Source organism: Oryzias latipes, chromosome 10 (genome assembly GCF_053564925.1).
Source record: "Oryzias latipes strain Hd-rR chromosome 10, Olatipes_Hd-rR_3.1".
Classification (NCBI taxonomy): Eukaryota; Metazoa; Chordata; class Actinopteri; order Beloniformes; family Adrianichthyidae; genus Oryzias; species Oryzias latipes.
The window spans coordinates 25,020,932-25,035,927 of NC_136246.1; the positions used below are offsets into that span (position 1 = coordinate 25,020,932).

The 14,996-nt window shown below is 40.7% G+C and overlaps 1 protein-coding gene across 1 annotated transcript; it reads right to left on the reverse strand.

Annotated features, from left to right (window-relative positions):
* Positions 1–7,709: 7,709 nt before the first annotated feature.
* LOC111948032 (uncharacterized) lies at positions 7,710–10,699 on the reverse strand. Its single transcript, XM_023959334.2, has 2 exons — positions 10,312–10,699; positions 7,710–10,237 (listed from the first exon to the last, which is right to left on the reverse strand). Exons 1-2 carry the CDS (start codon positions 10,465–10,467, stop codon positions 7,940–7,942), a joined length of 2,454 nt encoding a protein of 817 aa, XP_023815102.2. The 5' UTR covers positions 10,468–10,699; the 3' UTR covers positions 7,710–7,939.
* Positions 10,700–14,996: the final 4,297 nt, after the last annotated feature.

Consider the following 14,996-nt stretch of genomic DNA (forward strand, 5'->3'; position numbering starts at 1 on the left):
TTTTTTTCCATTTCCTAAAACCTAATCTTTTTCCCATGTTCCTTTATGAATGTGTTGTCTCTTTTAGCGTCAGTCATCTACGCTAACATAATGGACATGTGCATGAGAGCATAAGGTTGAGAGCATTTGGCTTTTGGTGAAAAACAGAAGACTAATTACCACCTGAAATAATTTAATGTCAGCTCTGGTGTGGGCTCCATTCAGGAAGACAGCTGAGCATGTCTGACCCTCTGATGGGAGATTCATCTCTGTCAGCTTAGATAAGCCCGCTGGCCATCACAGGTTTGGCACAGACAGACACATACACACAAACGCAGTCTCTGGACCGGAGGGAAAAAATAAAAGCTTGATTAAGCTGTTCTGTCTGTAGCCTCCACAGAAAATAAAAAATTAGGAAGCCAAAATGATAAACAATACCTCTGAATCATGTTCCTTCTTTTTGTGTATTACTTAAGTTCTTTTTTCTCGTAGTTGAGGTCTTATATTTTACCTTCTGATCAAGTCTAATTTAAAGATGCTTAAATGACAATGTTAACATTTCAAATATGTTCTAGTATTAACCAAAACTATCAATTTAAATACTCAATATTCTCTTTGAAATGCTCTAAAATGCTTTCATTCTTCCTATGAGAAATTAATTATTGAAAGAAATAACACAAACTAATAAGGCCTGAAAATGTTTAAAACCTTTACAATAAGGAGAGATGTTAGGAATTCAAGTAAAGATTTAGGCTATTTGTGTTTCAGAAGAATGTATATGACTCAAGTCCAGAATCATTGATGGTTAGGCTCTGGGCCGTTGACGTCTTCTTTGCTTGGGGTGAACTCGGATCAATTCTCCATGGATCTAAGCAGGAACATGGTTTCATTAACCGGGCCAGGGCGGCCTATTCCCCTTGCTTAGACTAATCTTATATAGCAATAATATTCCTATGCTAAAAATGTAAATTTTCTATTATCGTCATTGTTATTACCATCTGCTATATGCGCCATAATGCATGCAACTTACTAATAACATGTTTGAATTAAATTTCAATAACACTTATTTACTGTAGGTGTTACGGAAAGGGAAAGGGAGGAAGTACCCAGGTGCAGAGAGGAGGAGGCAGGAGGTTCCAGGGAAGACGGAACTTTAATAAATAAACCAAAAACTACAAAACAAAACCACTGCAACAGGCAGGCAAAACTCGAAACTTGAAACACGAACCATGCAGGAACTCGGGGTATGACATAATGTGGACCAGCACAGGAGGAAGGGAAAGACAAGACTTAAATACATAGAAGGCAACAAGACACAGGTGGAAACACTCAGGACTGAGGAGAACCAAAGTAAAACTCACAACCAATGTCTAACACAGGAACCTTTCAAAATAAAACAGGAAGTGAACTGAAAACATGCCAAATATTTCTCTCTTCCTGTCCTCTAATCTTGTTCCTTTATTTATCATTTAGTTCTCCTTGCCTATATTTGGTGCAGTGCAATTTGGATGTTGTCCCTCTTCCCCACTGCTCTCAGGGGGAGCGGGAGTGATTCCAGATTCCAGTTGGCGCATCTTTGTTCCTGTCCTTGGCTGTGGACCTCGTCTCGTGCCCCCAGCTGTCCCCCAGTTCCATCTGGAGGAAGCCAATCTGCTACACTATTCGAACATGTAGTTGTAGAGTTAGATAATATAATTCCTCTTTAACAGTCCATGGGACATCGCCTGTACGTCCCGAGATAGGATTCTTCTTTCAAGTGAATGTAGAGGTTTCTTCTTTGTTTTTCCCAACAGAGAAGGAGGGTCTAAGGGCGGGGATCCCCAGTTTAGTGTAGTCTATTTAGTTTAGTTTATCAATCAGCTTTTGTATTTTATAAAGGATTTTATGTCTTGTACAATCCTGTGAATCCTGTTGAGACAACTGCGTTGTAATATTGGGCTATATAAATAAAGTTGAATTGAATTGAAAAACAGACTCGGAGGCCTAGACGGTGCCAAAACATTAGGGGGAGAACGGGGTGTAGAAGGGCTGGCGCCCGTCTAAAAACCAGAGAGAAATCATTCAAGAATTTCAAGGTGAAAACGTGATTGTGATTGGATGAGAAGAAAGGCAGGAAATTTAGCTATTGGTTCAAAATAAAAACCTAATTGATGATCGAGTGTAGAGTGATGCAACAAGTGGGTGGGTGCACATGTGGGTGAAGTAGATCTTCCTTGTTAAAATTGTGCCAAATTTTACAAAAACATTCAGTTATCTTTAAAAGAAAAATGTTTTTTAGTTGCAACAAGAGTCAGTGATTCCGGTTAAATGTTAAAACTTTGCATTAATAGTGATAATAAAACAAATGATAATAATACATTAACATCAAGTGTTTTCAGTGTCTCCACTAGTTTCCTCCCAAGCTTGAGCCTTTGAAAATATGTCTTGTAGGTAATATTTAAATTGGAAAATTTCCATTTCAAATAGTCAACAGATGGGGACTGATACAAATTTAAGATGTTGATGATCCTATAAAATCCTCTTTTTATGGATGTTTTAGTTTTTTTGTAACTTTCTTCAGTAGACATTTCTGCATCCTAAATTTGATGTTTGGTAAGGGTTAGGATTAGTATCGGTTTGCTAATCATAATTATCTCAAGTCTCTCCCATTAACATTTTGATGGCTAAACCAGTTTTCAAAATAATGTTTAATTATGACATCAAATGAAAGTCTTTTTTTCCTTTTTGGTTTGATTTTGTTCCCATACAGCTCTTTTTTTAAACTGCAGAACTGGCAAAAGGAAAATGATCTGATAAAAATGTTCCTTTTGAATGAAAGGGAAAAAAAACAAAAAAACTTCCACATGCATTATGACCTTTTAAAATATTAAAGGCAAGCCTGTAGTGTTCTGCCTGTGCAGAAAATTACAAGATGTCCCGTGTTACTGTGGAAACTGCTCTCCCTGCTTATTTTCTGAGGATACGGGTTCTCTTGTCTTGCATTTAGTTGATCTTTCTCCTCCGTTAACATTATGCAACACATTCTTTTTATGTTCTGGAAAAAAATAAATGCAGTTTATTTAACATCATTAGGGAAAGTGTTCTTCCTCAGAAGAAAATGTAACACCTATTTGTTCAGCTGTTGCTCCACATAATACATTTTTTGCTTTGTTTTTTTCTATTTTAAAATTAATTTTAAAACTAAGATCCTTTCAGTAGTTTACTACTTCATTGACGTGTATCAGTCTAGAAATGTGTGATCCATTTGATTTTACTTTTGAAGCTTGTCACACAATTTTTTGAAGTTTAGACAAAAAAAAAAACAGGGAGTGGGCTGTCCTGCTTCCCTCACCTTTACTGACTCGACAATTTGCTGGCTTTTGAGGTATTTATTGTCTCTCATTGAGCAGTCGCTGCTGCAGTTGGTGACTTGGCCCCTCCAAAATTATCATCAATTCACAGCAAATAGTTGAGATTAGCTTCTTTTCTGCAGCCCAGCTGTGGTTAAAACCTAATACTTTTTCAACTCTCAATATTTCAAAATAAAATACATCATTAAAGCCACCAGCTTCATATATTTATGTTGTTCAGCTTTAAGAATTGTGCTGCCCTGATGTTTACACAGGTATCTAACACCAAGTCACATCATGTCTCATGCTGCTGCTTGTTCAGTGCTTTTGGGCCTTACCTCATACTCATCAATCTGGTGGTGTTCTCTGGTAAGGTTACAGTAACCTGTATATGAGGTGCATCACCTGCAGATGCTATGCCCTTGCAGTCCTAATAAGCAGCGCCTTATGTGTCAATCACAGCGGGGTGACAAATAGCCATTCTTCAAAAAAAACAGGCTCAAAGATCATTTTTGTATCGGCAGACTAAAGATTGAAAGGGTAGTGCACCTACATGTCCTTCCCAAAAAGTCAGCATTATTCAAGGACTGTTGCCCATCATTGGCATCATCTGATCTGTTTAGTGTTTCCCTTTGATCTGCACCCTTTTAGTCTGGTCATCACATTAAGTGGCTATGCTACATCATTTAGGGCTAATAATAACAGAAAACCACTGGATCATCGGAGCGAGCCTTTCACTTCAAAGACATGTTTCTACAATGTTTTAAACTGTTTGATCTCAACATAGCAGAACTCTGAAGTAAAGGATTTTTGTTGCACTTTAAAATAATGCCAAGACATCCAGACCAATACAGTCAATATCCAAAAGTTTTAAAGTAACTTTTAAATAAAAAGTGTTTCATTTACAATAAAAGTTATTGGGACGTACAGTCAAGCATGAAAAGGGATTTAATGGTTAGTGTACACACATCTTAGGATGCAGCAAAGATATATTTTGAAATGTGATGGACATAGAAAATAAGTAAGAATGTTGATATTTACCACGGTAGAAAATGGACATAAAGGGCAAAAATGACAAACTTTGGTGGTTGAGATCTTTGTTACAGGCTTTGACTTTTGCTTCTGATTGATGAAGCAATACATTCTATCACAGGCTTAGTGTTTGATAGAAGAAGAAAGAAAGTGTGTTGTTCATCTACTGAACATCCCACATCCCAATGTTCTATTTTTCATGTCTTTTTCTCGACATCCCTCCACATTTCTCAGCTTTTGTACAAATTGACATACTTTTCTGAAAGGTCAGAAGAGGCTTCTCATTTCTGCTCTTTCACATAATTTTATTTTTGTTTTGGACAATAGCCTTGACAAAAAACATACCACTTTGTAAACTTACCACTTTGTTGTCTGAAATAGCATCTGCTATGTCCTTGGGACTTTAAGTTGATGACATTTTTGTTAAAGTTTTCGTTGGTTGATCATATTATTGTAGCACATTTCAAGGTTTGACAGAGCTATTACATAATTTTCAAGTCAATGAAGGTATTCATTATCTTTTCATGCAACAATATTTTAGAGCTGCCTGGCACTTATCAGGTCCTCTAACAATGTTATTTATCTGGTGTGGGTTTCAAAACCTTTGAACGGAGAATTCAAGATTGGTCCGAGACAATTACCTGGATTCCATTTACATGACCATTCTGACTTTTCTGTTTTGTTCCAAAAAGAAAACTCAGTTGTTCCAAGACTTGATCTCTGCTTGGAAATTGAATTCACATCCTGTGTGAATAAGTGAAGCAGCTTTGCGCAAGTGTCATTCAGATGGAGGAGGCTTTGGCTTGAAATAACACTTCGACTCAAACACAGACTCATTTATCTGCCCGTCATCTCTTCATCCATCCTTTTTTCTTCTTTCTTGTCCATTTTTCTCGTCACCCAACAAGAATCCACCTTCTCATTCCACAAATTAATCCCTTCATGAAGAGAGCACGCAAGGGAAAAAGGGAGAGGAATTGAGAAAGTGCAGGATGATAGAATCCTAAGGCTTTAAGGCCAACAGAGCTACAGTATCGAGGTGGTGTAGAATGAGCTCCATTATTGCTCTCAGGGCTCAAATTGAAAACATTACTGCTTCCATTCACAGTCCTCAGACACAGAGGATGGTCTTTATTTCCAATCTCAGTCTCCTTTCTGGTTGAGGGAGCACCTGCTCTGTGTGGGGGGGGGTGTATGCGAGGAAGATGGTGTGTTTTTGCCTCTATGAATGTGTCTCAATAAAGCTCTCAGTGCTGACGCTGGGTATAGGTGACCTCTCCTGATTCACTCTTATTATCACCCACCACTCGCAGAAGGAGATGCATTTTAAAAGAAAAGTGCAGTTATGCCACAAAAGCTGTGACTTTGCCGCTTTGGTGCTTACCTTGGTGAGCCTGTGGAGCATCCACATGTATTGTGCATCATTCAATAGCACAGACGACTGGGATCTGCAGCTTTAAGTGCAGGTTTTTGGAAGCTCTGATGGCAGCACACCCTGCCACACCCACACGTTTTTAGTATTTATTTGTGGAACCCCTCCCTCTGTTTTCAGCATCTCAGTCTCAGGTTGGGTTTGTGTGGTGGACCGAGCAGTAAAAGACAAGGACAGCAAAATAGTTTTATCAAAAATTTTCTAATTTATTTTACAAAGGTGTAGATGGGCAAAAATGGGCCCTTAAAAGAGGTCAAAGTAACAAAATTAACTCAAGTTTTTAAATGTAACAGAGGACAACTGAACAGACAAACCAACATAATTAAACTGACCTTCTAATTGGAAACACAAGGGAACATATATAGTGGCTGATCAAACCAACTAGACACACAAGGGGGAACTTAAAGAGACTAAGACAAACCACAGAGAACAAACTAAACTAATGCCCAACATGTGATAAATTAACATACACAATGAATGAAACTAAGGACCATCAAAATGGAAACTAAAGTAAAGAAACAGAAAAAGAGTTCCTTGTCCTCTGGGTGATGGTTCAGTCCAATTAGCTGCCTGCTGAATATAAGGCCTCTGCTGACTGGCATGCATTCTTGTGTCAGGCCTGACTTGATTGTTCCAGCAGCAGATGGCGGCAGCAGCAGCAATTGTTCCCTTTAGCACTGGTAACTTAAACAAAACATCAAATTAATAAAGCAAATTATACTAAAGTAAACTGAAACATGTTAATACATTTTATGATCAAACATGTGTCACTTTTGAAAAAGAAATCTAAAAGTATCTGCAAACAAATAAAGTGACCAGATATATGTAGGGTGTGGTGCAGGAGGTTACTGCCCTGATGGTGTGGCAGCGTAGGCAGCCATCACACTCCCCTCCCCTTCGGAGCCTTCATCAGGAGCACGAGAGAGGAAGTCCGCAGTGATATTTCCTCTTCCTGGGATGTAGTTCACCTTGAATCTGTAGGGCTGCATGGCGAGGTACCATCTCGTTATCCGGGCATTAGTGTCCTTCATCTTCTCCAGCCATTGCAGAGCCCTGTGGTCGGTCTCCAAGGTGAACTCTCTACCTAAGAGGTAGTATTTAAAAGAGTCCATAGCCCATTTGACTGCCAGCGCCTCTTTTTCGACAGTGGAGTAGTGGATTTCTCTGGGGAGTAGCTTTCGGCTGATGTAAGCCACAGGATGTCGATCGTCAGACGTGTACTGTAGAAGCACAGCTCCAATGCCTCTTTGAGATGCGTCGGTTTGCAAAATGAAAGGTTTATTAAAATCTGGACTGTGCAGTATGGGGTCCTTACTCAATGATTGCTGAATGTCCCGAAATGCTGTCACAGACTCCGTAGTCCACCTGATTTTGTTTGGACATCTCGAGCCGGTCATGTCGGTCAACGGAGCTGCACGGGCTGAAAAGCTTGGAATAAACTTGTGATAAAATCCCGCTAATCCAAGAAAAGACCTTAGCTGCTTTCTTGCCTGTGGTAGAGGGCAGGATTCAATCGCCTGTACTTTGTTGACTTGCGGTTTGATCAACCCACCTCCAATAGTGTAACCAAGGTACTCCGTTTCACTCCGGGCAAAAGCACACTTTGCTGGATTGATGGTTAACCCCGCAGCATGCAGGCACTCCAGAACCTTTTTCAGATGTTCCTCCCAGGTGGCACTGTAAACCACAATATCATCAAGATAAGCACAAGCACAGTCCTTTAGGCCACCGAGTACCTGATCCATAAGTCGCTGAAAAGTTGCAGGGGCACCGTGCAACCCAAACGGAAGAACGGTAAACTGAAAGAGCCCCCAGGGTGTCCGAAAAGCAGTCAGTTCCTGGGACCGCTCTGTAAGGGGAACCTGCCAATAACCCTTACAAAGGTCAATAGTTGTTAAAAATTTCGCCTTTCCCAGACACTCAATGAGATTGTCAATTCTGGGGGTTGGATAGGAATCAAATTTTGACACAGAATTTAGATAGCGAAAATCTATGCAAAATCTGATGGTTCCATCCTTCTTGGGGACCAACACAACTGGATGACACCACTCACTTTTCGAAGGCTTGATGATCCCGAGGGACAGCATGTGATCAACCTCTTCCTTTAGCGGACCCAGTAGACGCTCTGGTACTCTGTAACTCATGCGCCTAACTGTAGCCTGCTCCTTTAGCACAATGTCATGGTGCACCAAGTTTGTGCGTCCTGGATATTCCTGGAAGACTCTGGAATCAATGCTTTCACCTGAGCTTGTTGGTTTTCAGAAAGATGGTTTAAATCCAAGGTGGTGGGCATTGATGATGGCAGGAATTCATCCACTTCGTCCTCCTCACTGACATCTCTGATCAGCAGTCCCATGGCATCGTCTGCAGTCCTGGAAACCCATTCTTTGAGAAGGTTAACGTGCAATACACGACTGGACTGTTTGTGACCTGGGGTGGAAACCTGATATGTTGTAGCCCCAAGTTTCTTTTGGACCACAAAGGGGCCTTGCCATTTGGCTAGCAACTTACTGTCACTTGTGGGTAGCATTACTAGGACTTTTTGACCTGGCAGGAAACTTCTCTGGCGTGCTTTTTGATCATACCAGCTCTTCTGGCGTCTCTGTGCATCAGCCATGTGGGCCTGTGCTAACTCGCTCATCCTCTGCAGCTTTTCTCTCATTTGAAGAACATACTGAATGGCATTAACAGGTTCTTCTCTGCCCTGCTCTCCTTCCCAGGTTTCTCTTAAGAGGGTCAGGGGTCCCCTTACTTCATGTCCATAAAGTAATTCAAAGGGGGAGAACCCTGTTGAAGCCTGGGGTACCTCTCTGTAGGCGAAGAGGAGATAAGGCAGCCACTGATCCCAATCAGACCCGGTTTCATTGACGAACTTACGAAGCATTTGCTTAAGCGTCTGATTAAAGCGTTCAGTCAACCCATCCGTCTGTGGATGATAAGGAGTGGTCCGCAGATTCCTCACACCCAGGAGCTGATAAACCTGCTTAAGCAAGTTAGACATGAAGTTAGTACCTCGGTCTGTCAAAATTTCTCGGGGGAAACCCACTCTGGAGAAGAACTGAACCAGAGAGAATGCCACAGCTTTTGCTTTCACACATTTCAGTGGAAACACCTCTGGGTACTTTGTGGCATAATCGGTGATGACTAGCATGTAGCGGTTTCCAGCTTTACTTTTCTCCACTGGTCCCACTACATCCATGCCAAGGCGTTCAAACGGAGTGCCAATAATTGGGAGAGGCTGGAGTGGAGCTTTGGTGGTACATTTCAGTGAGGTTTTCTGGCACTGAGGGCAACTCTGACAGTAATGTTGGATGTCTGTACGTAAGCCAGGCCAGTAGAAGTGTTTCATCACACGTGCAGTTGTTTTTTGCTTCCCTAGGTGGCCAGCCCAAGGTATGGTGTGGCCTAGGCTGAGTACTACATCTCGAACCAACAGAGGAACCACCAGTTGCTTCACTTTACCTTGCTGGTGATAAAGAACTCCATTCTCCACCAGATACTCCCTCTTCGACTCCTCAGCCATTTCTGCTGCTTTTACAAAACAAGACGACAAAGTTGGATCATTTTGTTGCATTTCAACAATGTTAGATGGCAACTTGAACCCTAAACCCACTTCTGGAGTTGCTTCAACGGGCGGATCTACCATAGCGCGTTTAAATTTCTCTTGCCTTTTCTGACTACGTGTTTTGCGAGACTTCCCGGGTTTTGTCTCAAGCTCAGCATCATAGAAAGGTAAAGCGCAGAGAAGTGGCAGATTCGCATCTGTATTTTTAGCTTGAGCTCTCGTAACCGCAACAGCACTTCCTCTTGTGTCCAACAGGTCATAAAGAACTGGCAGGTCATGACCCAAAACAACTGGGAAAGGAAGGTCATCAACAACTCCTACTTTCAGAAGATACATCTGTCCTTGAATTTCCAAGTAGAGATCAGCAGTAGGATAAAGTCTTTTATCACCATGTACACAGCAGATGGAAACTGTCTCTTGAGTGGAAACAAGGTTGACTGGTACATGTTGTCGATGAATTAAAGTCTGTGTACTGCCAGTGTCAATCAGTGCATTGCAACATTTCCCATTCACTTTAACAGTGGTCATTTTAATAGGCTGGTTAGCTCGACTTTCCAAAGCATGGCTCTGATATGGAGCAAAACACATCTGAGTGAGCTTTGCTGAATTTCTTGGGCAAAGGGGTTTAATATGTCCTTCCTGCCCACACAAATAGCAGATTGGTGGTTTATTGGAAGATTTTGCTGGTTTACTCATCTGATCATCCTGCACAGGCATTCTCGGTGTTCCTGGAGCCAGTCTGTGGTGGTGGTGTTGTGGGGCTGTTGGCCTGCGTGAGTCTTTTATACCCTTCCATTGCAGGTTGCTCCATGGTACATTTTTCTTGCGAGCAGCCACAAACACCTCTGCCAGTGTTGCGGCTTCAGCTGCTGATTTAGGCCCATGTTCTTTTATCCAGACCTGAAGCTCAGGAGACATCATTCTTAAGTATTGTTCCATAATGATTACCTCACCAATTTCTTTTACCGTTTTACCTCTGGGTTGAATCCACTTATCATAGAGTTCTTTGAGACGGGCATAAAGCTCCTTGGGACTTTCGTCGGGGCCCACTTCCAAGGAACGAAATCTCTGTCGGTAAGACTCAGGGCTGATGTCATATTTATGCAAGATTGCAGTTTTAACTTTTTCATAGTTCAAAGAATCATCGACATCCATGTTAACATAGGCACTTCTGGCCTTACCAGTGAGCAGTGGGATGAGGCGGAAAACCCAGTCTGACTCCACCCACTTGCACGCTGTTGCTATGCGTTCAAAAGTTATTAGGAAATGTTCAATGTCATCGTTTTCTGTTAGCTTTTCTAACCTGGGATCCATAGAGAAGCGAGGGTGAGTGGTTACTTGCTGTGCCCCTGCTGTCTGATGTACGGCCTCTGGCAGCCGATCATCTGAACCAGACTCCTCTGTTGGATCAGGGGCTGATGAGGTGTAATCAGGAACAGGTGACGTCCGGGCCTGCACCTCCATCTGCAAAAGTTGGAACTGATGCTGCAGGCCTTTTAGCCTGTGTTCCTGCTGCTTTGCTTCCTCCTGGAGTCTCATTTCTCTGGCTTCCTGTTGTCCCATGAAGGCCTGGAGAATACTAGTGAGATGTTGTAATGTTGGCTCTTCACCCTCGGTACCTGTACCAGCTCCTGAAGCTCCAGCCTCCTCCTCCTCTCCATTGTCCATGTTGGCAGTGCTGTAGTCCTTATGTTCAATGCGTGCTCTTGTAGTCCTTCCTCCTCGTTGTATGGCTCACAAAAAAAAATTTCAGGGGATTGCCGGGGGGGGGGAAGAGGAAAAAAAAAAAACTGTCCTTAAACTGCTGATCCCACTTCTGACACCATTATGTGGTGGACCGAGCAGTAAAAGACAAGGACAGCAAAATAGTTTTATCAAAAATTTTCTAATTTATTTTACAAAGGTGTAGATGGGCAAAAATGGGCCCTTAAAAGAGGTCAAAGTAACAAAATTAACTCAAGTTTTTAAATGTAACAGAGGACAACTGAACAGACAAACCAACATAATTAAACTGACCTTCTAATTGGAAACACAAGGGAACATATATAGTGGCTGATCAAACCAACTAGACACACAAGGGGGAACTTAAAGAGACTAAGACAAACCACAGAGAACAAACTAAACTAATGCCCAACATGTGATAAATTAACATACACAATGAATGAAACTAAGGACCATCAAAATGGAAACTAAAGTAAAGAAACACAAAAAGAGTTCCTTGTCCTCTGGGTGATGGTTCAGTCCAATTAGCTGCCTGCTGAATATAAGGCCTCTGCTGACTGGCATGCATTCTTGTGTCAGGCCTGACTTGATTGTTCCAGCAGCAGATGGCGGCAGCAGCAGCAATTGTTCCCTTTATCACTGGTAACTTAAACAAAACATCAAATTAATAAAGCAAATTATACTAAAGTAAACTGAAACATGTTAATACATTTTATGATCAAACATGTGTCACTTTTGAAAAAGAAATCTAAAAGTATCTGCAAACAAATAAAGTGACCAGATATATGTAGGGTGTGGTGCAGGAGGTTACTGCCCTGATGGTGTGGCAGCGTAGGCAGCCATCACAGTTTGCAAGTGATCACCAGTGATCTGTTTTTGTTTGTTGCTTTTCACAGTTTATTCCTCCTAAAGAGCAAGAGGGATCAAATACTGATTTCCCTCAATGGAATGCAAATACATGTATTTATTTTGTGTTGAGGATTGACTTCCAGAAGGAAGGTGTTTTGGAGCCAAGCAATGGCTGATAACACATCATCATCATCATCGTCATCGTAAGAAAGCACGCTTTAATGAATGAACTGAGAGAACTCAATGACAAAATGTATAAAATGCAGACATAAATGGACAACATGCAAAGCAACATAGAAACACAGATGGATATAAAAATAAACATCCTCCGGGGAAACGTAGAAAAAAATATTTTTGATAGACAAGCTGCATTTAAAAGTGAGCTGGAGAAGGCGGTGAAGGAAGTGCGCATTAATCTGGATCTGGAAGTTTCAATTATGAGTTCCAGAATGGACGATATTGAAACTAAAATGAGTAAAATAGAAGTGTGGGGAAAACCTTTTGACCCAGATGTGTCACTGGTTATTGTGGGGCTGCCTCAACTGGACATAGAAAATATCGAGGCCAAAGTGAAGGAGCTGCTGCAGGATGGATTGCACTGTGACCCGGGGCCAAAGCTGGTGGTCACGTAGCGCGTAAGGCCGAGAGGGCGGCACCCTGGGCTGGTGAAAATGATAAAGTGGCTGTTCTTCATCTGAAGTCAAAGTTAAAAGATCATGGAAACTACAGGAGAGTTTATGTGTCATCCGCAAAGTCTCACGCGGAGAGACTCATGGAGACAAACTTGCGCACCTTTCTGCGTGAGATCCCGATGGCCAAAGATTACTATGTGCCTGGAAATGGGCGATTGATTAAACGGTCCCAAACAGCAAATAGTCCAAAGCAGCATGGGGCAGGAGTGTGACGAGACAATGCTCAGCCTGTAAATACTGAATTTGTTTTAGTTTACAGGAATGTGAACGTCTGGACGCTGAATAACTGTGAACTAAGAGCGCATATTCTCATGTCGTTAGAGCCTGATATTATTTCTTTAAATTAGACTCATCTATCTAATTTAATACCCGAGCTGGATGGCTTTACCTGGATTGGACACAATAGGGTTGTGCACAGAAAAGCTGTTAAAGCATCTGGGGGTGTGGGAATTTTTGTTAAAAATACTCTTTTGGACAGTTTTTCTTTGAGAATTGATAAACCTATGATGGGATTCTGTCTTTACGTTTTGAGCACGGTTTGTCACAATTTTCGTTTATAGTATGCTGCTACTTGTCCCCTGAAATCTCTACCTGGGGGGTCTGTGCAGATCTTTTTTTTTGCCCACTTACTTTCACTCATGTTTGCATCTGATGCTGATTCTGTTAACATATGTGGAGATTTGAATAGTTGCGTAGGATGTTTTAAAGACTTTGTGGATGAGGATGATGTTCCCTCAAGAGTTGTATTAGACACAGTATTAAACAATCATGGACAAGATTTTGTTGAATTTCTTAAAGACTCTAAATGTGTTTTGAATGGAACGGTAAACCCAGAGAATGATCGCTTCACCTCTATATCCTTTAAGGGTAAAGCTGTGGTGGATTATATTGTCACCCCGCACACTGGTTTAAAAGAGTGTGTTGAATTTAAAGTTCTTACCCCTTTGGAGCTGGTAAAAAGCAACGAGTCTTATCTGATGAACCTAATTGTTGACAGAAGTAAACTCCCTGATCATTCAGTGCTCTATTTGCGTCTTAAAACCATTGAAACAAATATTATAAATAATATGCAAATTGGCTTACAAAATAAAATAACTGCCTGTTAATTTTCTGGAGTCAGAAGTCTGTTGTGAGTCTCTACGTGAAATTGGCCTTCAGCTGAGGGAAGGTAAATAAACACAGGGACATTTGAACAATTGTTATGAATAGTTTTGTAACGTTTTATATAAAGAAATGGATAATAATAGACCAAAAGAGAACTATAAAAGCAATAAAGGAATGAGTAAAAGTAAACAACCTTACTGGAATAATGAACTGCAGAATCTCTGTAGAAAATTATGTTTAGCACGGGAAAAGTATTTAAAATGCAGAGAAATGGCCCTGAAAAGAGAGCTTCTTACTGTTTTTAAAAACTGTCAGAGTGATTTTGATAAAAAGTTAATATTATTTAAAAAACGTTTCAGGAGGGCTAAAGCTCTTCAGCTACAACTGCATTTGCAAAATAATAATTCCCAGCTAATTTGGAGGGAAATATATAAACTTGGACCTAAAAGTAGAAGGCCAATTCCACATGAGATTCTAACAGACTCTGGAGAATCTGTCTTTCCAACAGAGCAGGTGTTAAACAAGTGGGAGTCAGATTATAAGAACTTGTTTGCCTGTAATAGTAGTTCCCACTTGTTTGACGACCAGTTTCTTCTGAATACGTGCCAATCCAAAAAAACTGCTTGAAGTAGTATAAAAGTAGTATATTAGTATAAAAAAAGTAGTATAAAAATCTCTCTGAACTCCCCTTGATAAAAAAAAAAATCAGGATATTACAATTGAGGAGGTTCTAAGAGTCATTGAGAAAAATAAACTTTATAAAGCTGCTGGTGTTGTTGAACTATCAAATGAGGTTCTTAAGTGTCCTAAACTATTAAATATTTTACATTGTCTCTTTAGATTCTGTTTTAAGAATGGCTTTATACTATTAAGTTGGTATAAATCGATAATCAAGCCGATTCCCCTCAAGCAGACACAAGAGTCCCTCTGAATTATAGAGGCATTAGTCTTCTTAGTACCGTGTGTAAGGTGTTCTCTAGTATTCTAAATAATCAGTTATCTGAATATCTAGAAACAAACCAAGTCCTTGTAGGGGAGCAGAATGGATTCAGGAGAAATAGAGCGTGTATTGACCATATTTATGTTTTGTCCTCGGTGGTGAGAGCTAGAATGCAAGACAGTAAAAGTACCTTTGTTTGTTTTGTGGATTTAAAAAATGTATTTGACTGGATAAATAGAGATCTTCTAGAATATAAATTACTCATGTACGGAATTCATGGTAAGTTTTATATAGCAATTAAAGCTCTGTACATTAGCCTGTGTACAGGTGAATGACCTAAAAACAGGTTGAT

Bases quoted from the DNA above. Each gene is read 5' to 3' on its own strand.
- LOC111948032 (XM_023959334.2), bottom strand. From the start codon at position 10,467: ATGAAAAAGTTAAAACTGCAATCTTGCATAAATATGACATCAGCCCTG. The intron at 10,238-10,311 runs GTAAAACGGTAA...CCTGAGCTTCAG, and splicing joins TAAGTGGATTCAACCCAGAG to GTCTGGATAAAAGAACATGG.